The 27,324-nt window shown below is 38.5% G+C and overlaps 1 protein-coding gene across 5 annotated transcripts in view; it reads right to left on the bottom strand.

Moving 5' to 3' along the window:
- pds5a (PDS5 cohesin associated factor A) overlaps positions 1 to 23,623 on the bottom strand; it is a 33,984-nt gene extending 10,361 nt beyond the window's left edge. For 2 of the 5 annotated variants that reach the window (XM_034301013.2, XM_053230754.1), the window contains exons 1-22: positions 23,486 to 23,623; positions 22,472 to 22,633; positions 9,381 to 9,584; positions 8,900 to 8,986; positions 8,684 to 8,781; positions 7,410 to 7,536; positions 7,009 to 7,089; positions 6,761 to 6,901; positions 5,838 to 5,953; positions 5,665 to 5,759; positions 5,401 to 5,546; positions 4,378 to 4,529; positions 4,078 to 4,191; positions 3,860 to 3,941; positions 3,683 to 3,731; positions 3,318 to 3,457; positions 2,692 to 2,807; positions 1,758 to 1,863; positions 1,165 to 1,325; positions 859 to 982; positions 210 to 368; positions 60 to 128 (exon numbers count right to left, since the gene is read on the bottom strand). In XM_034301013.2, the coding sequence (XP_034156904.1) occupies positions 60 to 128; positions 210 to 368; positions 859 to 982; positions 1,165 to 1,325; positions 1,758 to 1,863; positions 2,692 to 2,807; positions 3,318 to 3,457; positions 3,683 to 3,731; positions 3,860 to 3,941; positions 4,078 to 4,191; positions 4,378 to 4,529; positions 5,401 to 5,546; positions 5,665 to 5,759; positions 5,838 to 5,953; positions 6,761 to 6,901; positions 7,009 to 7,089; positions 7,410 to 7,536; positions 8,684 to 8,781; positions 8,900 to 8,986; positions 9,381 to 9,584; positions 22,472 to 22,585 (2,481 nt within the window). In that variant the 5' untranslated portion in view covers positions 22,586 to 22,633; positions 23,486 to 23,623. Of the gene's footprint in view, positions 1 to 59; positions 129 to 209; positions 369 to 858; positions 983 to 1,164; positions 1,326 to 1,757; positions 1,864 to 2,691; positions 2,808 to 3,317; positions 3,458 to 3,682; positions 3,732 to 3,859; positions 3,942 to 4,077; positions 4,192 to 4,377; positions 4,530 to 5,400; positions 5,547 to 5,664; positions 5,760 to 5,837; positions 5,954 to 6,760; positions 6,902 to 7,008; positions 7,090 to 7,409; positions 7,537 to 8,683; positions 8,782 to 8,899; positions 8,987 to 9,380; positions 9,585 to 22,471; positions 22,634 to 23,230; positions 23,423 to 23,485 lie in introns of those variants that run through there. The other 3 variants (XM_034301014.2, XM_026943250.3, XM_026943252.3) reach the window with 3 other exon arrangements.
- Positions 23,624 to 27,324: the final 3,701 nt, after the last annotated feature.

Below are 27,324 nucleotides of genomic sequence, written 5' to 3'. Positions count from 1 at the left end.
TGACAAGCATTACAACTGAAAGGTTTTAATGGTTCGCATCCTTTAAATGCTAAACGCACCTTTGCCAACACTTCAGGGGAAACTTCATCATCGGTTGTCCACAGTCTACCGTTCTTACTGCCCACAGACTAAAAGAAAATGAGAGAGAGAAAAATTAAGCACCATTTAGAAACATGGTTAAGGCGAAAATGAAACCCTTAGGCACTCACTCTGTCATTCATCAGCAGATCTTTTACGATGAAGTTGGCTACAATGGACTTCATGGGTGAGGCAAACTGATCTGGAGCAAGCATGGAGATATGACCCAAAGAGACGAGAGGAGTGATCAGCTGCTCCGGGACATCGGCGTTCAGACTACGAGACAGCGGCTACAGAGACATGGTGGAACAGGGAAAGAGAGAGATCGTAACATTAATATGCTGGTGATTAGTACATCAGAAAATACACTCACCACCCACTTTAACAGGAACACCTGTCGTATCTTTCTGTGACTTTAACTGTGGCATGGATGTTGGTGCCAGACTGGTTTGAGTATTTCAGAAACTGCTGATCTCCTGGGAAAGTCACAGAGATCACACTTTCCCTACCATTCTAATGTTTGATGTGAACATTAACTGAAGCTCCTGTATCTTCAGTTAATGTTGACCTGTATGTAAGTCTGCATGATTTTATGCACTGTGCTGCTGCCACATGATTGGCTGATCGGATAACTGCACTAATTAGCAGGTGTACAGATGTTCCTATTAGTGGACGATGAGTGTACATTTCACATTCAAGCCTAGCGGTACAGACATATTCTTCCCATCTATTTTTTAAAGAGGAATTCTAAAGTTTCAAGAGAGACTATTTTAAATCTACCTCAAATATCTGAGCCAGCTGGACTTCTTTGTTGTGGAAGATTGCGTGGATGCAGTGCACCGCCTGTTTGGCTTGGTGTGGGGTCCCTCTCTTGGCTTTCTGGTGAAGTATGGGAATAAGAGTCCTAAAGATAGACAAGGGGGAGTTAATATTAAAAATTCAACACTACAAAAGTGACGGAACAAGACTAATCTTATAAACCTTGTATGATTAATCATATAAAACAATGTTTACTACAAAGGGTAGCAAAAAGTGTAAGTTATGTCTACAAATACATAAGTGCACTCATGCAAAGTGTTTCCATACGATCTGATCTGTGGCAGCTCGCTCTCAATCTTCTGGCCTGTGTTTCTGAAGATTTGAATGGCAGCCTCTGCCACCTTATCATCCTCCATTTTGAGACACTGCAGAAGAGACTCGTATGTCTCCGCGGAGTGGAATGATGTGGGGTGGGTGAAAGACAAAACCTGAGAGCGAGAGACAATTTACATGTACAGAATGTTGTTAAACATGTCTTAATGTATTTAATTTTACAAAATTTTGAGGGCTAAAACACATATTTGTAAAATCTGTACTTCCCACTGCTCTAACTACTTTGAAGCTCAAAATGCCAGAAGTGGTCAGGCATCTCAGATGATAAGTACAATTTAAACCAGCACCAGAAAAAGCAGCTAATTTTACTTTCTGAGTTGCCAAAGCAGTGCCCTGAACAACTTCTTTAATAAAATAATAAAATAAAACAATAAACACAATAATACAAATATTTCTTAATTAAAAAAAAAGCTTTAGAATATTTTTACTAAGCACTCTATAGTCATTTATGTGCCAAATGAGTTGTAAACTGTAACAGGGCTGACTATGCTAAGCAATTAGTTACATGATTAAGTGTGTTTGCTCACCTTGAGTAATTCCAGTCCAGCACGGATGGCAGTGTCAGGAGTAACGCCCTCATCTTCATCATCAGCAGTGCCTTCAATTGACTTATTTAAAAGCTTCACCAGGGCACTACATGCATAAAACAATGCCTGTTACTACAATAGCCAGGAGGAGGTTATACTATTTGTAGTTAGATTTTGTCACCAGTAGGTGTCTCATGGCCAAAAAAAACAACCACTTAGTCCATTAGGGCTCTCAAATTCAGCCTGGAAGCAAACTGCGCTGCACAATCTCAAGTTTACCCGTTCCCAAAACGCCGATCCATTTGAACAGTTAACTGGACCCAACAGTTGGATTGAGTGTGCTGGGAGTATGGAAAAATTTCAGCTATGCAGGACTGTGGGTCCCTGAGAGTTCAGAACTGGTGAATTACAAAACAGCTGAGCACATGCGGCCAATTTATGTGATTCCTATCTTGCTCCTGCACAATGTCTCCTTATTTTCTTTTAACTCTGCTTGCTCAGAAAACCATGCAGACATTCTAATGCTATCATGGGCTATAATGAATGGCATTTGGAACAGCTAGGCTGCTAAACCTCTAAATGTGGTTTGCTTTCCACTTCCAGTCTGCTCTGAAGAGTCTAGCCCTGAATGAATAGTCACTGTGTAAATGGATGTTATTTTATAAAAGAACAAAAAAGAGGTCATTGACCAATGTTTTTTACCCCAGCAACATTCTTCTTCTAATATAAACTAATAAATACAAATATAAATGATACACTGTTTTGGCCATACAGATTACCACTTAACTCACAATTTAAAGCAGAACCATGTATTATATACTACGTATTTGTTTAAAAACATTGTACTTTATCTTGGCATAAAAAGGGGTTAACTAGTTGCGCTCTCCAAAGAGCTAGCAGAGTGTAAAACTGACATCCGACCATGCAGATGTACCTGATGGCCTCGGAGTCAATGTGCACTGGTGCAATTCTCTCCAGCAGAAACTTAACCATCTCCAGGAAGGGGTTTGTGGGTTGCTTGGGATATGTCAGCTTGCGTGTTATTTCTCTCTGTAAAGAAGAAGGAGAAAAAAAAAAACCAAAAAAAAACATGTGTATACAGAAAAAATGTCAGTAAAATTATGCACATAGAAAGACAGAAAGACAGTATTCAAATGTAGTTCAGTTAAATATGCTGATGTACTTAACAATTAAACATGACCTAATTTGCACCTTCTAATAGGCTCATATGGGTTTTCATTAATCTTTAGAGATTTATAGGATTAAATATTAATTTAAATTGCATTAAAGTTTGTGCTACAAATTTCTATAAAAACTCTTAAATGTTAACAGAGGGCCAAATCATCTTTAAATGAAGCATTATTTATTTACAGAGAATGCATTAGAGTATTGCTTGGTACAATAAAAAAAACCTTGCACTTTTTAATATGAGGACACTGAATCAAATGAAATGAAAATCCAGTTCAGCAGTTTTCTATACTTTGTATGAGATGGACATGTGTAGTTGGTCTCTAGGTTGCTGGTTTCTTCTCTGATTGTGGGGACTGGTGTTGTACTCACCACACACTGCTCAGCCTGTTTGCAAGAGCAGGTTGGGCTGATAAGCTGCTCCAGCTGCAGGCGCAGCTTCTCATCTTCACCCAAAACCTGATTAAACTTCTTCATGAAGTCCTGAGCTTTCCCTGGGTCAGGCAGATTCTCTGAGAGGGGGGAGAGAGAGGGAGAGAGAGAGAGAGAGAGCTCAATCATTTCCATTACTTAGTACCAGGGCACTATTCTGAAAATCTACAGGAATTTGCAAGTTTTCAGAGCTTTGCCTCACTACTGCATTAAGCATACAATTATGTCAAGTACTGCATGCAGATTTATTGAAAATCTCTCAAGTTTATTGACTTTGTGGTGCGTGTGCATATCTGTTTACTTACTGGCAATGGTCATGAGCTTTCCAAACATGGCTGTTGTATTCGCTTCAGACTGCAGACACAGAACAAATAAATGTACATGTTTACACTGTCACTAACATGCACAACAATTTAAACGTTTGAAAGTCCTAACAGCATTTCAACAGTCCAGGAAACATATATAGGAAATAACTTTCACACCGTGGGCAGTTTATGCAGGTCCAGAAGTTCCCTCACAAGCCCTCTCAGCATGTTCTGACACTTCCACATCTCATTTAGAGCTCTAAAATACACACAGACAGAATGATTGTAAGTTATGATAAACATTTAACACATAAGCAACAGTTTCCCCAGCAGGGAAACTGCTAATATCAGATGAAAGGAGTAATATGGGTTTGATCGTCTTGTCTCTGACTCACTTGACGGCATTGGCGTCCAGGCAGGCATAAAGGTAATATAAACACTTCATCTTCTCCTCAGTCTCCAAACTGTGAGGAACCATAAACTGTGCAAAGATCTTTTCCACCAGCAACCTCAACACACACACAAACAACATTAAACATTAATATGGCAGTTGATGGATTAGTTAGGCTGGTAAATGTAGATATGTTCACTATTAATGTATCAAAAACAACCGAACCACTGAAAAAAAGAAGCGACTTTAATATATGATTTTATTCTTCACAGAACACGTCTGTGTGCATTCAATAGCAACTTACTTGTCATCAATGCTGTTCTGGTAGTATATATGCAGCAGTTTGTCTTTGATCCAACTTATTTTCTGAGCTGATTCTTTGCCGGCCTCGTGGTGCAGGCAGTACTTCTTATACAGCTGCGCCAAACCCATCATCGCCTCCTTACGAACACGCCACTGCAAACACACAAGCCAATCATCAAATATGTAAAAGATAAAACAACTTACGTCCTTGATATACCAAATTACGTTTCTCCCTCCTGCAGTGGAAGGTAACGGATCTTTATTTAAACCATTGGTTAAGCAGGGGAATACGAGTCCGAGTTTTATTCGTTTATAGTGTTTTGTTACGCTGTTAAAGGCTCTAATTACAAGGATTTGAAAGGAATTTGGGAACAAGATTTAGGCATACAAATTACTAAGAAGAATGACTAGACTTGGTGGTGGCAGAGGCATCCCTGTCAATGCCACTGCCATCAAGTTCTACTTGTTTATACTCTTATTTTGACTGCTTTTTTCCCCAAGTAATTACGGAGCTGCACTCCTTCTTTGTTTGTGACACTGTGTGAGATCCATTGCTATTGTTCTTTAATTCTAAATTAAGTGCAATAAAAAATAAAAAAAATTTAAATCCTATGTTTTATTCTAAAAATAAATAATAAACTAAAAATAATTCTGTCTTCCATTGCTAAAAGAAGTAGAAAAACGCCAACAGAATCAATGGGGATGCTGCCAAGTCTAGTCCTTGTTGTTACTTATTTGTATACCTTCCAGAAATACCCTTAAAATATCCATCAAACAGGAAAGAAGCTACTGAAGAAAGACTATTTCAGACATTCGACCTTGCTGTGAACTTGCTACAAACATTCAACCACTCATTCTTGAGATATCGCTCTAAAAAAAAACCTCAGATGGATACATGGATGGACAAACTGGAAGCACCACTTAGTAGCGGAAACAACCACGTTCCAACCTGGTGATACTAGACAGCATTAACACAACTGCTGACCTGATAATGATCTAACTGTCATGCAGAAATAAGCCTCACCCTCTTGTCCAACATTCTCTCTCGGACAAAGCCCAGCAGCTGGTCGTTAACCAGGTTCAGGTCCTTCTTCCCAGCGTTGATGATAGTCACAATGACATCGTGCCGGATTGCCTCTTCAGGGTCATGTGACCTTACCTTCAAGTACTCTGGTGATGAGAAAAAGTAAAATCATAGTGAGTTCTAGAAAAAAGTGTGGTAAAAAAAAAGCAATATCATGCAATAACACACGAACACACATGCTCATGAGAACACACTGATACACACCTGTAAGGTCCTTAGCCAAGTCTGGATGGTTCATGAGGCAGTGGCTGGCAAACTTCACACACTCCAGTCTCACAGGCACATGGATATCATTAAACCTTAGAGAGAAACATAATCAGTACATGGAAAACTTGCAAACAAAAGTAAAATATAATCAAAATACGTTCTGAGCTTACCTTCCAAGAAAGCATTGCCAGAGTGGGCGATTTTGGGTGGCCAGTTCTGAATCTTTTGCACCAAAGAGCTTAGCCAACAGTTTTACTACAGCTAATCGCTCTTCGCCATCATTGCTCTAGGTAGATACAAATACTTAAATTGGTCTTTTGAGGAAAGATGTAAATAAAACAGTATGTAAACTAGAGGTATAACACAATGCCATTATCTGCAAAGGGCGATTTATCACAATACCCATATATAACAAATTAACACGAGACTGTCTTATAATAACGATGAGAATGATAATTTAAGAATGATGAAAATGTGTAATGAATGTACGCTTTACAATATTAATAAAAGTGTTTAAATGATTATTTTTTGGAGAGCTAGAGAGATATTCTGCCCTGTGCATAGTGAATGGTCTGTGTGATACATGTCTTTTGCGTGTACACAAATATGGTATGTATGTATGTATGTATGTATGTATAAATAAATAAATAAATGGTTTTATTATGGCGCTCGGTAATTCACTGTTTAGGTAAAATCCTGTTTAGGTCAAATTCAGTGTTTAGGTTATCTCCCATTACCATCACCAACTTCTATGTCATTCTATACATTTCATATATATTGCAGATATATATTGCAATTCAGAAATGCGCACAACTCTTAACTTGTTTTCCCCAAAAAGGCTGAAAAAAAGAACAATGTGCCCAACTTTTTCTGTGCCTGGTTTTGGAGCTGTATCTGTGGTGGGAATTTTGTTGAAACACTCTCCTCAGGGTTCCACTAGTTGTTCTTTAAAGCTTGCTCTACAAAGTAAAAACCCTGTGTGCCTTTTGTTTCAACTTTTTAGGTTTCTTCCTCTATGACTTGGGTCTTCTTGATATATGGGATTTTAGTGTGTTCTTGAATGTGTGCACGTGTGTGTGTGTATGTCCCTCACCTTCAACTTAAACTCAAGTTGTGGCATGACAGACACAAGCAACAGTGGGTCGATGGCAAACAGCTCTTGTATGAGGTCAAACACATGCTCCGACAGATCACTCACAGAGGACTTACCCATCACCAACACCTGATTAAAGAACTGATAGATACAACAGCACAGGGTAAACAAACCACATCAGGAAATAAGATGGGTGCTACAAATAAGAAAATGAATGAAACACACACCCACACAGACAAAACACTTACTGAGGCAATGCATGTTTCAATGGTCTGCACAGTCCTCTTTAGCAACATCTTGGCCAAGTCATATGCTTGTTTATTCAGGTTCTACACCAACAGAGAGATTCCATTATAACCCGAATGTCTATACACATTTATTAGCTTAGCAGACATGTGACTGATCATCAGGCCTTTTATTACTCGATCGAAAAACAGCAGGCAAGTGACAGAGCAGAAAAGCATGGTGCATGTCACTCTGACCGTAAAAAAAAAAACGCAAGCAGCACTCACAGAAGCAACAAAATAACGGATGTAGCACTTAATTCTTGCAATATACATAAATTCAGCACATGACTGATGGTGAGCTGTTTAACGTAGTGCTAAAATTGGTTAACTGCTGTGATGTTAGTTGATGAGCAAATCCATACCTTGTGTGCAGGGATGAGGTTAATGAGAATGGTGTCCAGCAGCTCTTGGGTCACTCCATCACCCTCCATTATGATGGAGCTCATCAGGTCAAGCATGTGCATTTGCACCTTCTGATTATGGCTGTTACTGAGGGGAAAAAAAAAACAAACAGAAACAGCACCATCAGAAAATGAGCTCAATATGAAAACATCACTGGAATGTACTTCATTCCTATTTAGTGTTTTACTATTTGATTTTAGTCCCATTACACATTAAAATAATTTTTATTATAATATTCTTCCTTCAGAATTAATACTAAGGAGCATGTTGGTCAAACTGTTTTGCTGCATTTTTTCAATGGAGAAACTGAAAATTGCAGGCCATGGAACTTGCATGAGATTAAAAAAAAAAAAAAAAAAAAAAAAAAAAAAAGATTACAACAGGCCATCTTGAGCCTTCTCGAGTCATTTTGGCTGTATGTTTAGGGTTGTTGCCTTGTTGAAACATCCATCTTCTCCCCAGATTCAGTTTCTTGGCTGAAGAAATTAAATTCTATGAGACCTATGCTATGAAACTTCAGGACGCTCCTTCACCTTCAGCAGGACTGCTACTTGTTGCATAATGGTTCAATCAGCACTAAAACATTTGTTCACAATGTTCAAATATAAATAAATAGTCTTTGCTCATATTCTATTATACCATCACACAGTCTATTGTATGAATGCTGTGTTTTTTAGGTTGCTCCTTTATAAAATTTTCTTCTGAACAGTTGGCCCACGTTGAATACATTACATATCTGTATTACTACTGCATGTAAATTTACACACATGCACTATACTCCTACAGCAAAGATTTTCCTGCCTTCCTGTATAACCTGTATACCAAAAAGGATATTTTCTGTGTATATGCAGAATAAAGGCAGAGCATGAGAACGAGAAGGAGAAGAAAACCAGAGAACTCCATTTCCATTTGCAGCAAGCACCTCTAGGCTGCCTCACAGTGATGCCATAATCATCACACCACTGAACATAACCACTACAGTGAGCATTGTCCCCTGCTAAATCATAACAAATCAGCAAAATATCAACACAGCAGTACTTACCCAGGTTCTGAAACAAATATATCCAACAAAATATAGAACAATATGCAGCGGTGGGCAAAAAGCCCACATGTCAGATTTTGTGTCCTGGCTTAATTAACTCAATTATTCACTTAAAAAAAAAATTTTTTTTTTTAAGAAATTAGCCTCCACTGATATATGAATGCATATTAAAATGGGATAAACTGGACGTACTTGATGACGGAGAAGAGAGTTTTGAAGAGCTGAATGAAGATCTCATTACAGTCCTCCAGCTCAAAGCATATATTATACGACTTCACCCATGCCAGATTCTGCAAACATTTCAAAAATTTCATTAAACATCAGAGATATGTCTGTTGATGAACACGAGTAAAACTGACTTGCAATAAAATAAGACACATGAACGGGTTCAAGCAATAAAATCCTCACCTCCAGTAGGTAGAAATATCTGTTGAACTGGGGACTCTTTGTGTCCTCCAAACCCTTCAGCTGACGTGTGATGAACAAAAAAATTTCCTACACACAGATAAATGGCTATATAAACAACTAACCAAAAGACAGCATGCTTCATTCAGCAAATATGTGTATATCTGCAGTGTAAAGAGTACGCTGTGTTCGGGTATGCGTGTGTCAACATTTAACCTTCAAAAAATAACTAGCACCAAATCCAAATATGAAACCATACAAGACAGTCATTTGTCCTTTGGCTGCACTAAAGGTGACCGTCTCCTTATAAAGGTAAACATGTTGCCCAAAACACTAAACAGGCTGAATGAACATCGGGCCGGTGATTATATTTCATGGCTTCTCCCGTGTGCAATATTGAAATATATTGTATAAATGATATGGTATCACATGACCATGTTTTGAAATACCGAGTGATTTCACTGATACAAGTGTGTATGGGCACCTTGAGTTTATCATGAGAGGTGTATGGGGCTTCAGGGGCATAGATCCTGAAGATATCTGCAAGGCAGCAGGCCACAAGCAGCCGAACATCTTTGTTGGGGTTTCGCAGGAAGAACTCTGAGGCCAGGTGTAGTGCAAGAGCCAGGTACTGCTGCTTCTCCTCCTCAGAGTCCTGATCCATATCCATGTACGTTTTCACCACCAACTGAGAGAGAGAACATGATGAAGGGATTAATACAGGCCCATAGCGAGGAACGTAAAGCCAAAGTATCAAAACCAGTCTCTGCGTAACGTGATGAACGCTTGTTCAAAAGTTACATAATAGTTGGACATTTATTGCACAAATAACAGCTGAGTCAACAATGACTATTTATTACATAGACATATACAGTGTTTTAAATCTATATCAGGGGTACTCAGTAGGAGGACGGTTCAATCCGGACCGAGATCTAAATATGTGTGTTAGTTATCTGACACCTGGCTAAGTGAGTGTGTAAGCATACGTATATAAAAGTTTACACTAGCATGTTAAATGTCTGCAATAGAATTATACGAACAAGCAAAACGATAGCCAGTACTTTAGTACTTTCACTCCCCTTCTGTTCTTAACTGTTGGCATGTGACAATGTCCAATCAGAGCAGCGTAACGGCAACAGTATGACAACACTTTATTTCCACACACACACCTGTTCTAACGTAACGTTTGACGTTTGTCAGGTAGCTAATTTGTTTTGGTGAGTGCCATTAGCAAATAAGTAAATGTCAGAAGAGCTATGAAAATGGCTTGTAAATGGTCAGATCTGAAGGAAAGGAAGGTCGACAGTGAAAACTGTGTGTTATGGCTGGACAGATAAATGGCTCTCCAATACAGTGTTAAAATAAAAAAAAAAAGAAGATATTTCTAGTAAGAAGCCTATTAAAAATCAGTTAACTAGGTTTCAATTTTATAATTTAGATAAAACCTTTGCTGTCATGAATTTTAACAGAAACATTCACTTTATGTTACTGTAATATCGTCCTGGTCCTTCATTTATGAGAACAAAGCTTCTTTCACAATTAGTACAACATTTATACATTTACTGGCCACTTCATTAGGAACACCTGTACAGCTGCTCATTTATGCAATTATCCAATCAGCCAATCATGTGGCAGCAGTGCAATGCATAAAATCATGTAGATACTGGTCAAACACTTCAGTTAATGTTCACATCAAACATCAGCATGGAGAAAAATGTGAATCTTAGCTACTTTGACTGTGGTATGACAGGCTGGTTTGAGTATTTCAGAAATAGTCTCTAGAGTTTATGCAGAACAATGCAAAACAAAATATACAAAAAAATTAAATAAATAAATTTTAAAAATATTAAAAAAAAAAAAATTCCAGTGAGCAGCAGTTCTGCCAGGAGAAATGCCTTGTTGTTGACAGAGGTGAGAAGAGACTTGCCAGACTGGCTGGAGTCTTTACAAACACACTATGACGAGCAGAAAAGCATCTTGGAGCGCATATCAAACCTTGAGGCTGGCGGGCTACAACAGCAGAAGTCCACATCAGGCTCTACTCCCAATCAGCCAAGAACAATAGTTCAGGCTGGTGGTTGTGCTGTAATGGTATGGAGTAGGCTTGGGACTTCTGACGATCGTATGGGGAATTGCTGACAGATTCCATCTACCGCGACGGCTATCAAGTTGGATAATTTATCCAATTATAATTAATCCGTTAGAAAACACGATGATGTCGGCAGCTTTAAGGTCAACTTAAACAAACTGTGCTGTTTCTCCAAAAATGTGTAATCCTTTTCGCCTAGTATGTAGTCCTATATGAACTTTAATAGCCTGCTGTCTGACTTCAGAGCAGAAACAAAACATCTTTCTCTGATGCATCTTAGGGTCCCTTGTCTATGTTCACAAAACATGAATGGGGGTTTAAATAAAGAACATGAAACAACGTGTTGTCTATCGACATTACTTCAGTATATAAGGATTCAGTAAGCATTCTCCGCTGCTTTTAACCACAGAGCACATGAACTCAGTTCATATAATTTTATTTAAATTGTATAATGAGCTTAGATACAACTAATAACTTTTTAGGTCATTAGTTAGGCTCAGCTTCAACTTTGCAAGCACTCCTGACCTTGTTAACAGATAATTAACAATAATGCCATAATGAGTATGCGGTATGTCTGGCCACGCCCCCTTTTTTCCTTCCCCGGGGTTTCTTCAGCCTACACCCTACTGCAAGCCCCAGACAGTACTATCATCAACAGATGATAGTTTAGGGGGCACAATAGTGGCATGTAGTGCACATGAGCTCACAAGTCTACATCACAATGAGTTCAGTGTACATCAGTGGCCTCCTCAGTCACCAGACCTGAATCCAAGACAGCGTCTTTGCGATATGCTAGAATGAGAGATTTGCATGGTGAATGTGCAGCTGACCGATCTGTAGCATGACAACATGGACCAGAAGTGCAAGAGAATATTTCCAACACCTTGTGGAATCCATACACTGACAAACTGAAGTGCTTAATAATTGTTCCTAATAAAGTGGCTTGTGAGTGTATATCCTTCATATTCAAAACCCATCTAGCTTTAGGACCATGGAGTACTGCTGTTTCTCTCTGTGTGTGTGTGTGTGTGTGTGTGTGTGTGTGTGTGTGTGTGTGAGAGAGAGAGAGAGAGACAGTGGTGGGGGATTGTGCAGTCAGTGCTACAGAAGAAATGTGAGAGCCAGAATATTCTCTCTGGCTATGTTCAGACTTGGTATCAATAACGGTCTCAGTGATCGGCTCACAAATGGACAGTGCTGAGTAAGTACAAGTCAGGGTCAAATAATCCACGTCACAAAATTAGTGTGAATGGCAATGAATAATCAAGCTAGTTTTGAACAGTCAAGCCATGTTGGTGATGTACATATTTCTAGATACCTGCATGTTCCTAATTTGGAAAAGACTAGCTGCTATCTGTGCACAATAATTAATCTACCTAGTAAAAATCAGCCACAAAAAGTCAATAACGAGTAGGGTTTTAGTTTCTTTTTTCCATTATGTAATAAGACTTATGATATTAATCCACAGTCAGGTCCATAAGTATTTGAACAGTTACAATTTTCATAATTTTGCCTCAGTATACCACGACAATGGATTTGAAATGAATCAAGAAGTGAAAGAAGATGTGATGGAAGTGTAGACTTCTAGCTTTAATTCAAAGGGTTTAACAAATTCATTGTATTAACCATTTAGGAATTACAGCCATTTTTGTGTCTCTCCATTTTCTCTGACTCAAAAGTAATTAGACAAACCAACAATCATAGATATTAGTATTATTTTTAATACTTGGACACAAATCCTCTGCAGTCAATGACTGCCTGAAATCTGGAAGCCATGGACATCACCAAATGCCGAGTTTCCTCCCTTGAGATGCTTTGCCAGGCCTTTACTGCAGCTGCCTTCAGGTGCTGCTTGTTTGTGGGTCTTTCTGCCTTCAGTTTTGTCTTCAGTAAGTGAAAAGCATGCTCTATTGGGTTGAGATCATCGGACATTTAATTTCTTTGCCTTAAGAAGCCCTTGGGTTGCTTTCACAGTATATTTTCACTCATTATCCATCTGTACTGTGAAGCGCCGTCCTATCAGTTTTGCAGCATTTGACTGAATGCTGAGCAGAAAGTATAGCTCTGTACACTTCAGAATTCATCCTGCTACTTCTGTCAGCAGTCGCATCATCAATAAGCGCCAGTGACCCAGCCATACATGCCCATGCCACAACACTGCCTCCACCATGTTTGACAGATGATATGGTGTGCAAGTTAATTTTGTTCCAGAACTGGGCAGGCTTTTTTAGAGGGTTTTTTTTTTTTTTTTTTTTTTTTTTTAAGCAAATCTAATCTGGCCTTTCTGTTCTTGAGTGTTACCAGTGGTTTGCATCTTGATGTAAACCATCTTTATTTACATTCATGAAAGCGTCTCTTGATTGTAGACTTTGACAATGGTACGCCTACAACCTTGAGAGTGTTGTTGACGTGGCTTCATGTTGTGAAGGGGTTAACCACTCTGTACAATTGTGATAAGCAGAAAACCATCTCAGTATGCACATCCTGTCAAACATTGAGGTGGGTGGGCTACAACAGCAGAGGACCCCGTCAGGTTCCTCTTCTATCAGTCAAGAACAGAAAGCTGAGGCTGCAGTGGGCACAGGCTCACCAAATCTGCACAGCTGAATACTGCAAAAATGTAGCCTGGTCTGATGAATCTCAATTTCTGCTAAAGCACACAGATGGTGGAGTCAGAATTTGGCACCAACAGCACCCAACAGTCAACAGTCCAGGCTGGTGGAGGTAGTGTAATGGTGTGGGGAATGTTTTCTTGGCACATTTTGGGCCTGTTAATACCAATCAATCATCGCTTGAATATCTCAGCCTATTTGAGTATTGTCGCTGACCGTGTGCATCTCTTCATTGCCACAATTTACCCATCTTCTAATGGCCACTTCCTGCATGATAATGCACCACGTCACAAAGGAAAAGTCATCTCAGAGTCATCTCATCTGGTTTCATGAACATGACAATGAGTTCAGTGTTCCTAAGTGGCCTTTCCAGTGACCGAATCTGAATCCAACAGAACACCTTTAGGATGTGGTAGAAGGGGAGATTCGGAGAACGAAAGTACAGCTGAAAAATCTGCAGGAATTGCATGACACAATCACATCAATATGGACCAGAATCTCAAAGGAATGTTTCCAACATCTTGTGGAATCCATGCCACAAAGAATTGAGGCTGTTTTGAGAGCCAGTATTAGTATAGTGTTCCTAATAAAGTGGTCAATGAGAGTCTGCATGATTTATACCATTGCAGGCAAATATTCTGAAAATATAAACATTTATAATATATTATAAAATTGGCACCTACTCCCTCCACATCCCTGTGGGAAAAAATAATAATCAAATATACATCTTTCAAATCTGATCTCTCTAAGATATGATCAAAATCAGTCATAAAAATATGATCAAATATGATCAAAATCAGTCATAGTGATAGAGGACTTTTTTCATAACTTGCTGCTATGGCTGATTTTTTCCCCCGAAAAAAATATTACCTTTTGTAATTTCTTAAAAAAAAAAAAAGGCTGAAATCATGAGTATTCATGGACATTACGCATGGCTGAATGAAAGAATCAACCGAATGATCTCCATAACAGCCAATACTGTTTAAAATACGCCACACTTCCCGGCAAGGTTAAACAGGCTCAACAGTGGCTAAGTTCAGTAGAATTTTTCACTTTCAATTTGACTATTGCAACCTGGTCATGTTCAGTACCCTAGAATGCTACAGTACCAGTCTGCAGCAGTTTTTTTTTTTCCTTTCTAATGCAGCAGTGAGGATATTATGCTCCACTTGAAGGGAAAAAGCTGTTTAACACAAAGCAGTAAAATAAAACCGTACATGATAAATAAACTTTCGGGACAACACACATACACACTAACACACCTCAATAAAATGCTTGCTTGCTTGTTGTGTCATGCTTTCACATTAGCTGCATGTATACTAACTGCACTTTGCAGCACATGGACCATCACGGTTTTTGAAGTGAAACTGTAAATTCTGAAAGAGGAATGAGTGCAGACACAAACTCCAACAATCCTTTTCTGTGCAAACTTTAGAGACTGCTGTGTGTGAAAATCCCAGGAGATCAGCAGTTTCTGAAATATTCAAACCAGCCCATCTGGCACCATCAGCCATGCCACAGTTAAAGTCATAGAGATCACACTTTTCCCCCATTCTGAGGTTTGATGTGAACATTATGCACTGTGCTGCCGCCACATGATTGGCTGACTGGATAACTGCATAAATGAGCAGATGTACAGGTGTTCCTATTAAAGTGGACAGTAAGTGTATATTGTGTATGCTACGAAAATCAAACAATGTAGCATTTATCAGAGCTACTGGGTGGAAAAAAATAGCTTAACTACTAACAAGCTAACCGATTAAGTGAGAAAAAGTTCGTCTCATAAACTAATCATTCATTTGAGATAACGTTCATTTACAACCCACAGAGTCATACAAAAACTATTGACTTTTTGGCCGAAACAGCACAAGATAATGCTTTATGAAAGGGCAGGAGAGACAAATATGACCATAAACGTGTGATACAGCGAGAAAACCAGATAAGCTAACTCACTAAACAGCAGTCAATAAGCATGATTAACTTGTTTCATATCGCAACACCACTGTTTCTCACAATGACTGCAAATGAACGATTACAAATCAAAATATAACTCTCATGAAAACACAAGTTATGTCATGAGGCCAAAAGTGTAACGTAACGTAAAGCATTCCCATACTACAGAGGAGGTCGTTCCTCGTGGTAACGTGCTCCGCCATGTCAAATATGTTTCTGTCTAACTGACATGACGTAACACACAATGAAATTCACTGCCAACTAGCCTATTTTATTAATTAGTTGTTGCAGCTCTAATTTACTCAGATTATATTAAACTGCCAGAACTGCCAAGCTTTACGTGTTTAGTGTAGGAGCTCCACAATTTAACATCGACGTATATAGATACATAACACGTATATAACACGAGATATGTATATAGTTAACAAGAATTAACTATATTTATTAGGGATGCTGCCAGGAAAATCTGCCTGAAAATGGTAAAAACCTTATTTTAGATTTTCAAAGGACAAAAATTCTGACCTAAAAATGTTAAATAGGCTTAGAACAGTGTCAGATCGAACACTTTACATATGATGTTAATGGTTATGATAATTAGAAAGTGATTAAATATGCTTTTCCTTTGTTCTCCTGTGCCCATCAGTGCTCAGATGCATTTAAACACATTGAGCAGATCAACAGTGAAAAATGTTGGCCATGTAGAAATTAGACAGTCGTTTGGTAACAGGATTATACTGAAAATGTACTGTTTTTTTTTTTTTTTTTTTTAAACTGCACTTTACTGCAGAATCATCTAAAAATCCCCCATCCAGCACATCTAGAGGTTTTGTAATTGCTGCTGAAGGCAAGTATCTCCCAACTGCACAGCTGGTAATATTACACCTTATCATCACACCTTCCTCTACTTCCCTTCTACCCGGAATGTTAGAAATGCTCAGTTTCTTGTCTTCTTTTACGCTATCTGAACAATTAAATCATTAATCACAATTAGTTTTGGTAAAATGTGAGCAATATCACCTAGTCATATGCCTGAATTAAACTCTTAGTTAAAATGTCTATCCACCTCACTAGCAAAATCTAATAAATGCTTTTTAATACCTATTTAAGACTCAGGCAAATAGGAAAATAGGAAAAGTAATACTGTGTCAACACTGGAACACACACAAATAAATTCAAATCTGTGCCGGCCTGCAAAAACTCTTCACGTGATCACATGATATTTTCTTCTTTATATATTCCTGAAGATTACAAGATTTCCTGAACTGAAACATGTTTCTCTTTTGCACTTTTCTGAACCAAAAGTTACAGATCATTCCAATTCCACTTAAAAATGCCTACTTCTACATTTATAACCTGACGTACTTATAGAAAAACTGACTGACAAATGTGAAGAATTAGAATGTGAAGAATGAAGTTTACAGCAGGAAATACTGATTATCACTGTGTCTATCTCTTCACGCGAGGTGTCACATGGCATTTGACTGATGGTTATCTCAGCTCCATTTCTTCACTCAACACTTACATTTGTCCCGATTTCTTAATCTAATCAAAAGACACTAATAATAACGTTTTCATCTTTTGTTTGCTATTATCTGTACAGAGTGTGTACAACCCCTAGCAAAAATTATGGAACCACCCAGCTTTTTCACTTCATAGCAAATGAATAAATCATACGACACAAAACAATTTTTCTTTAATAGCTGAACATTCTGGCTTCGTGAAATATACCTCAAACTAATTAAATTAAATTATTTTAATTAACAGCCTTTTTTCCCCCCCAATCAAGTAGAGGAAATAATGAGGGAACTATGTTGAGGAAAAAATTATGGAATCAACTTGTAATTTGCATTTCTAAAACAAACACTGGCACAAGTCTAAAAACCCATATTAGTCTGCAGTTAAAAGAGAGTGCTTACAGACCTTAACAAAGTGTTGCACTTGGCTAATGAAAGGAAAGGAAACATTGCCCCAACAAGAGTTGTCAACTGAAACAATGGAAAGGATTATAAAACTCCTTCAAGAAGGAAATTCAGCATGGAGTGTGGCCAAAGATGTTGGTTGCTCCCAGTCAGCTGTGTCTAAAATTTGGTGCAAGTATAAACAAAATGGGAAGGTTATAAAAGGAAAACATACGGGTAGACCAAGGAAGACGTCAAAGTGTCAGGATAGAAAACTCAAAGCACTATGCCTTGAAAATAGAAAATGCACAACAAAACAAATGAAAAACAAATGGGCGGAAACAGGAGTCAATGTTTGTGTCAGAACTGTGAGAAATCAGCTGAATGAAATGGGATTTACATATAAAAAGCCAAAAGAAAACCAGCACTAACACCGAAAAAGAAGAAAACAGGGTTACAGTGGGCTAAGGAGAAGCAATCATGGAGTGTGGAAGATTGGATGAAAGTGATATTCAGTGATGAATCATGAATCTGTACTGGCCCTGGAGATGATGCTGAGAAATTTAGTCTGATGCCGTTCTAATGAAACATATAAAGATGACTGCTGGAAGAAAACAATCCAATTTCCTCACTCATCTATGATACGGGGTTGTATGTCATGTGAAGGACCGGCGAGATGGCAGTCATTACCTCAGCAGTCAATGCACAGGTGTACACTGAAATTTTGGACACTTTTCTCATCCCAATGATAGAAAATAGGTTTGATGATGAAGTCATTTTTCAGTATGATGATGCATCTCGTCACAGAGCAAAGTGTGTTAAAGCTTTTCTTCAGGAAAGGCGTATCAACTCAATGACATGGCCAGCAAACAGTCCGGAAGTCAAACCGATTGAAAATTGATGGAGATTATTGTTTTTCATTAGTGAAGTCCAGACCTCAAAGAATTCACACCGTCATAAAAGCGCAAGGAGGAACAACAAAGTACTAACTGAGATTTTTTTGGTTGATGATTCCATAATTTTTTCCTCTTCTTTATCAGAAAAAAAAATGCCATTAATTAAAATTATTTAATTTAATTTGAAGTATGTTTCATGAAGCCAGAATGTTTAGCTATTAAACAAAAAATGTTTTGTGTCATATATGTGATGTGTTTATTTGCTATGAAATGAAAAAAGCTGGATGAACATCCTCCATGTGTGGTGATTCCATAAGTTTTGCCAGGGATTATAAGCGTTTCTCTGTTTTGATGACGTGACAGTGAAGGAGCATCGCTGACATTTTGACAGCCAAAACTCAAACTGAATTAATTAGCCATACGTCCGTCTTTACTATGGCAGGTAACTCTCCAAAAACTTTATCAAAGTGTGAAGAAATCCCACATAGCTAATGAGGTTTTAGGAAGACTGACTGACTGACTTTATTGTTAAATACACTCCTTACCTGATGTGATTTTTTCAGATAGGTGTCAAGGCAAAGATTGAAAATACCTTAAATAAAAAATTTCAATGTAGTTTTGATTTATATTCAAATTTATATTCATTTATATTTTCTTCAAGTAGAGATGTCAAAGTATATAACTGTCTGACAAACTCAGTTTTGGTATTAAAAAAAAAAAAAAATAAACCCACATATGACACAGCATTTCTTTTATACATGCTGAACAAGAATATCATGAAAAAGTGCCTTTAAAACATAGGACATTTCTTAATGCTTATCTACTTTGACTGCTAGCATAACTCTGATGCTTCTCAGATCTTGTTCTTCAGAAAGATTGAGCATTTGTGTAGGAACGACGTATAAAAATGGGTTTATGGGTGAATATACCCACGTAACGTTTCCACGAAATTGACTGTGCGTGAATCAGTTTCAGTTTCTGCTCCACCCATTCTTTAAACAGTTTGCAGATTGGTATTTCGGTAACAGACACTGATGAAAAAGGAAATGCAGAAATATGTAGCCAGAAACCCCAAGGTAGACAGCACAGGTATAGCACGGTTACAGTGTGTTCTCCTTTCCAGACTTGCCACCAGCTGGTTACGCAGACAATACTACTAATAGAGGTCTACATGAAGGCGGCATTGGCTCATGAGCCATTCAACATCGTGAGCTAGAAAATCAGCATGGTTACACAGGCTTGCGTGTAGAATGTATCATTTCACAGTTAAAAGCCAAAATCTAATCTGCACTTAGTTACCATATCATCAATCGAGAAGAAAAGAGCTTTAATGCAGTATCATGGCTCCAGTCATGAATGTGTATAGCATGCAAAATAATATATATAGTTATAAATAATATAGTACAATATAGAAATAAAATGTGCCTGCATTTCTTAACTAATTTACAATTAATTTACCCAATTAACAGGTTCTTGTTTACACGCCACACTTCCATGCAGTTTTCTACATGTTGTAGGAAGAACAAGAGAAGCTAATACGAACCAGGTAAGTAATTTTACCTGTTATTTTCAGACTATAAACTAATCACAGCGTGAAAACAAAACACTGTTAGAACTTTGTAAAAATCATGTTAGCAGCAAGCTATCTAACCAGTATAATACAAACCTTACTGGCTAGCCAAGTAAAATTTCCTTCTTGCTTGTATGTCATCCTTTGATTAGACTAAATTAGACACTAGACTACTTTAGTGTTAAATTATCTTAAGCTGCATTACTTTTTGGCTCGTCTATTCAAGTCTGTGTTATGAAACACCACTGTGTTTTCACGTCTGTTTAAAAGTATAGAGGAAAATGATCAACAACAAGGTGGTGTGTTGTGTCCTGTTACAAAGCACAGCCAAATGTTTTCTATTCCTCTTACACCACAGCAATTAGCCAATGATGATCATTTTTATTTATTAAAAAGAAACATCATACTGTAGAGGTAAATTTAAAGCTGTGTAACATCCACGCAAAAAGTTAGTCTCTGTTATAACTTAAAAAAACAATGCAGACAAAAGCAATGTAGCCAAGAAAGGTTAGCGAAGAAACCACGAAGTGTGGTGAGAAAACTTGAAAAGGAACAGCTTTATCTCTGACTGTTAAATATGTTAAATAAGTGTCACAGAAAGCACCATAAATAATTATACTCTATTATATAAGCTAAAAAAATCAACAGCTTCCACTTAATTGATTGGATAAGCGGCGTTCCGAGAGAGCTGATATTTAGTATAACAGCACTGGTACATTTCACTGTTTGTATCACTGCGCTTGTTCCAGCAATAGCTCTTTACACTGAAACCATGACTACACTTACTACGGCTGTCAGTCCGACTGTGCGTTACCATGGCAACCCGCCGTGGCTTCTTTGGGAACTATTTTTGTTGATGGAACAAAGAAACAAAACAAAACTTATACCACAGTGATTTGCCAACGATTACAAATTTTTATTTATTCATGTACGAAACATCGCACATTGTAACGGTTTATAGTTAGATTTAATGTTGTGGTACATCCGAGAAACAAATGTCCTTCCATAAATGTTAAATAAATGTCTCCTAACAAAAAAGGTTATGATTATACATTTTACTTCATTAAACAACACTTTTTTTTTTTTTTAAATTCTGTTTATTAGGTTTAGATTACGTGGACTGTCCGTTGTACAAGCCCCTGTAATTGAGCTGTTACTATAGAAACAATAACGTATGAGAACGAGCGCGTAAATATCAACCTATCATTCACTATCTGAGCCACGCTGCTGTACGAAATAATGCACACTTTCTGACCAATCAGATTCGAACGTTCATCTGCGCTGTGGTATAATCAGTATTAATTTCTTGTTTAAACAGTTGTATAAAAGCAATATCACACTCACAATCGTGCTGCTGTACTGAACATCAGCACGGCTGTGACTACCTGCAGACTCGTGCCTAAAAGCCAAACCACAGCTGAGCGGATACGCAGAACAACTGCACTGTCGCTCGTGAGATTCTGCTTTGCTACATCACTGATGAGTTCTGCTCGGTCAAGATTGGGATGTTGATCATTTTTCTGTACAGTCAGACAATAGCTCCAACTCTAATGGTTTCTATTAAAGCTCCTGTTCTAATAGGTTAACGTTTCTATAGTAACAGTTTACACAGGGATTTCTATAATGGATGCTGCACAAAAGTACTCCACATATTCTAAGACTAATAAATGAATTTCACAAAGATTATTTAACAGGGAAAAACTTAAACATGTGACATTTGTATGGTGAGGTTTTCTGTTGGTAGATGTTTATGGAACATTCATGGAAGGAGTCTCCAGTGCCAGCGCTTTTTAAAAGTCGGTAAATTTTCCGCAAATCTGCAGTAAATCTGCTATAACGTAAGTTACAGGAAAATAATCCACATGGAACTAACTTCTCTCTGTTCCACAACATTAAAAAAAAAGGATGAAGTTTCATTCATTACGAAATACAAATATTGTAATATCATGAAAAGTACTTTGGTATAAGAGGAATAAGCCAATAAACCCAGTTAGGGTGTACTGTTATACTGTTATATAAAAATAATTAACTTTGGGGTAGTGACAGTTCTCCGCTTCACAGCTTGCCGTTGTGGATTATTTTCCTATTATAGTACACCGTGAAGTGTGTTTTATTCTTTATTTGGCACATGCAGTTTGACTTATTTATGTGAATAATTCAACAGTGACAATGTGCTAGCTTTTTTTGAATAAAGATTGTAATGTGTTGAATGTTAGACTTAACACATAGTACTAAAAAAAAGTACTGAACATCTGATGGCTGTTTCCTAAGTGCTGACAGGAGGAGCAAACACACAGCAGTCAGCAGATCTAACTGATCTGGAGCAGTCTTCCTAATGTATAAGACTTTACTGTCAGAGTGGCCAGATGTCTGTTTAAAGCTTAAAGCCATTTGCTTGGACTGGATTCAGCCTCAGCTGCAAATCCCTTCAGATAAACAGGTTCGTGTAAATACGGTCAGTTTGTCAGCTGTATATGAGCAGATGCACAGAGTTGTACTGTACTCTAGTCTAACACATTGAGATAGTACAAGAAGAGGATGATCGTAACGTTTTTACCTTTAACCGTTTGACCACTTCATCGTTGCTGATTTTGTCCGTGATCTCCTTCACTCCGAGCGGGTAGATGATCTTGCCGTCCGCCGGCGGCTTCTGGTGTTGCGGGAACTCCATGCCGCTGGAACCTTAACGCTAATTTTCCACACAGTCCTCTACTGGCCTCTATGGGTGGGAAAACAAAAGTTCAGCGAGCGAACGACCCGTACTTTTGCAAAAACACGTTTTAAACACAGTATACGTTTCCAAAATAAAACATTGACCCTATACCGCTAGAATAAACCATCGACAAACCCCATCTACCTGGAACACATTTAGGGTCGAGTCAAACAGTTCAAAACACAGCCGCGAAGCTAAAGGGCTAGCGCTGAAACTAGCCCGAGAGCTAGCTAGCAGGGTACGTTAAGGCACCGCATTTTATACACTATTTTAATTTGTTCTACTCGTTTAAGACCACTTTTAATAAAAGTTCACACTAAAATCCACAGGTCCACAATACAGCATCTAAACAAATTCCTCAGAAACGTAGCTCGCTAATTCATAACACGCCCGACAAAGCTTTAAGTTCATGCTAACGTTAGCTGCCTAGCTTTCTATAGACACTGTGGCCTAGCTATTACCGCGCTAGGCCTCAAACTATTAGCTTCGGTTTCACACAACACTGACATTCGCAAAGCGCTGAACATGAAAACCTTCCAGTTCTCGTCTAGAAAATGATATCTCCATTCACAATAATAATTCAAAACCGCGGTTCAAAAGTACCTCAACTTTATGAAGCAGAAAACGAACAACTATTTACTTGTTTGCCTTTACAACTCCAACTCGCCTGGCATCCTCGCTTCCTAAATACCGACAACTAAAAAAAAAAAAAAAAAAAAAAGCCGCCGTCCCTCACGAAGCAACTTAGCGACACGGCGAAGATCCGAACATCCCAAACTACCACCCACAACTACCCCCAACTACCCCAACACCACGAGTCCCTGCCCAGCTCAATTAAAACCTCGCGCCGCTATTTACCTCACCAATAAGTTGCTTTTTAATTCATTGGTCAGTTTCGGGTTTTGGGGAGCTTTTAGTTTCGCCACAAAAAAAAGCGGCTTCTCTTTTCACACAACGCTCTTTCAAAAAAAAAAAAAAAAAAAAAAAAAAAAAAAAAGTGGAGCCGCGGCGCCCCCCGTCGGGCTGAACAGAGCTCTCAGAGAGGGCGGGAGAAAGAGCATGCAGCCAACACACACACACACACACACACACACGCACACACACACACTCTCTCTCTCACACACACACACACTCTCTCTCACATACACACACAAACACACATACACACACAAACACACACAGACTCTCTCACACACACATACACACACTCTCACACTCTCACTCTCTCACACACACACACACACACACACACACACTCTCTCTCTCTCTCTCTCTCTCTCTCTCTCTCTCTCACACACACACACTCAGGCCCTCTGCCACAACTTCATACCATTGTGGAGAAATAAACACACACACAACTCAAAATTACTCAGGTTGCCAGGTCCATGTCACAGAAGCATTATACACAAAGCCATCATGAAATTGCAAAATGTATTGTAATATTATAAAGTATACACAAAAATATATATATACACACACATACAGATCAGCCATAACATTAAAACCACCCGCCTAATATTATGTAGGTTCCCCTTCTGCCACCAAAACAGCTCTGACCTGTCGAGGCATGGACTCCACAAGACCTCTGAAGGTGTGCTGTGGTATCTGGCACATAGACATAAGCAGCAGATCCTTTAAGTTCTGTAAGTTGCGTGTTGGGCCTCCATGGATCGAATTTGTTTGTCCAGCACATCCCACAGATGCTCGATCAGATTGATATCTGGGGAATGTGGAGGCCAAGTCAACACCTTGAACCCTCTGTCATGTTCCTCAAACTATTCCTGCACAATTTTTGCAGTGTGGCAGGGAGCATTATCCTGCTGAAAGAGGCCACTGCTGTTAGGGCCATGCCATGCCATGAAGGGCTGTACTTGGTCTGAAACAATGTTTAGGTAGGTGGTACACGTCAAAGTAACATCCACATGAATGCCAGGACTCAAGGTTACCTTCTTCACATGGTGCGTCCTGGTGCCATCTCTTCCCCAGGTAAGTGACACACACATATGATGTAAAAGAAAACATGATTCATTAGACCAGGCCACCTTTTTCCATTGCTCCATGGTCCAGTTCTGATGCTCAAGTGTCCATTATAGGTGCTTTCAGCAGTGGACAGGGGTCAGCATGCAGCCCCAATACGCAGCAGGCTGCGATGCACTGTGTATTCCTTTACCTTTCTATCACAGCCAGCATGAAATTTTTCAGCAATTTGTGCTACAGTAGCTCTTCTATGAGATCAGACCAGACAGGCTAGCCTTCACTCCCCATGTGCATCAATAAGCCTTGGGGGCCCATGACCCTGTCTCAGGTTCACCGGTTGTCCTTCCTTGGACCACTTTTGGTAGGTACTAACCACTGCATACCAGGAACACTCCACAAGACCCGCCTTTATGGAAATGCTCTGACCCAGTCATCTAGCCGTCACAATTTGGCCTTTGTCAGAGTCACTCAGATCCTTACACTTGCCCATTTTTCCTGCTTCCAACACATCAACTTTGAGAACTGACTGTTTACTTGCTGCCTAATATATCCCACCTCTTGACAGGTGCCATTGTAATGAGATAATCAATGTTATTCACTTCACCTCTCAGTGGTTTAAAGTTATGGCTGATCGGTGTGTGTGTGTGTGTGTGTGTGTGTATACAGTATATATATATATATATATAATATTTTTGCACTTTTGAAGCATTCTGTTTCCTTAAAATATTTAAAGTGGAGTTATTGTTGCCACCCTGAATTTCCTATAACAGCACATCTGGTAGTATTTTATTCTTCTTATACCATAGTGATTTGCTAACAATGACTTTTTAAAAATTACAATTTTTTTACTGTTTATAGTTACATTTAATATTACAATATTATTATATTACATTTAGTATTATGATATAAGACTAATAATAAAAAACAGATGAAAAAAATGTGTTGTTTAACAAAATAAAATGTATAATCAGAGAGAGAGAGAGAGAGAGAGAGGGAGAGAGAGAAAGGCTGGGGAGGGAATGACTGTTTATCATGGTTATAGTGAGAACAGGAACTAACTTGTCTCTTGGATGTTCCACAATGTTAAATCTAACTATAAACCATTAAACAGCATGACGCATCCACACTCCACACTGTGCAGTTACATGTAATAATGCACTTCATAGGGGGGTAGTGGCTGTGGTTGTGTATCGTGCTGCATCAACCACCCAAACCAAACCCCGTTACCAAACACCACCACCCACCCCCCCACCCCCCCACCGGTGCATTATTTCCAAACTGCACAGTCTGTTGTGTGTTATTCCTTACTTGTTTTTAGCCTTTGATTACATCCAGTATCCACCCTACAAGTCCCTGTGCATGAGCTGCTACTACAGAAAGAAAGAGAACACTAGAGCTGTGCTGTTATAGAAATGTAATCTACACCTTCAGATTCGAGAAATCAACTGCGCTGTGGTATAATTTTGTATAATAGCAGCTCTGAAAGTAGTCCCAGCTGCAATGCAAATAACAGGTTTATATGAATGTGCTCATTCTAATCTGCCGTTTCTGTAGTCACATACAGACTTACAAAGCATGGACACTCCACAGTAATCTAAGGCTAATAATAAACAGATTATAAAAAATGTTATTAACAAAGACAATAACAAAGACAAAAAAGGTTTCTCCATAAAATGATAAGCTGTGTTTTTGTCTTATTAACTTCAAGACAAATTTAAAAAAAAAGATGAGAGACTGGCTGTTTATATAAGTATGCGATTCTTTTATTTAAAAAAAAGTCATCATTGGTAAATAGCTGTGGTATAACAGGGATAAAACACTTCCAGATGTGTTGTTATTGGAAATTAATACATCTCAGGGTTGTAACAGTAACTCTGCTACACACTGAGCTGCATCACACCACCCTGTTGTTGATTATTTTCCCATAACAGCACATCCCTAACTCACTTACTTTCAGTAACCGCTTTATCCAGGTCAAGGGAGTCTATCCTGGGAACTTTGGGCTGAAACCCAGCTGGCTTATTGGCTAAAACTCCTACCATACAAAATGTACAGAAACCACAAACCAAGTCTGGGAAGTTTAACAAGATTTAATCACTCAAAATCAAGGTGTTTGGAATATGATATGTGTATTCCTACAGTAATATACACTTAGGGCAGTAGCTCAGCATCAGTAATTTGAGCGTGTAACAGGAAAGTCATAGTTCACAGTTCAAGTGGCTTATTTTCCCCTCAGACAATGAGTCAATTCTAAAATGAATCGATTCTAAAATGAGTCGATTCTCCAATTCTAGCCAATCGAGAGTCGATTAGTGAACTGGACTAATGCTGCCTTCAAGTGCTATCGGAATTCTCCTACTTCTGAAGCGGTAATTAGGAGCATGTCGCGTTCACATGCTTCGTTCTCGGAAGGAACATGAAACATGACCGACCCCAGGTTCATTCATACATATTTCTTTTTTCTTTTTTTTTCTTTTACTTTTATTTTGACACCATAACCCATTACTGATTTACCTAGTTTGCTAACGATAAAGGAATTTTGGTCCAATACAAGCTATTTTCACGGTGTAAAGATGTACAACATGCATAGTATACTTGCTGATATACATAAATGAATATGACCAAAAACGGCAAGCTCTTATTCAGAAAAATGAACAAAACCTGTCATTCAGTACAGAAACTGTCCTCTCCTCCACCATACTGAAAGTTTAGGAAACTCA

The sequence above is a fragment of the Pangasianodon hypophthalmus genome, chromosome 28, assembly GCF_027358585.1.
Source record: "Pangasianodon hypophthalmus isolate fPanHyp1 chromosome 28, fPanHyp1.pri, whole genome shotgun sequence".
Classification (NCBI taxonomy): Eukaryota; Metazoa; Chordata; class Actinopteri; order Siluriformes; family Pangasiidae; genus Pangasianodon; species Pangasianodon hypophthalmus.
This window is presented reverse-complemented; position numbering and strand designations above follow the sequence as displayed.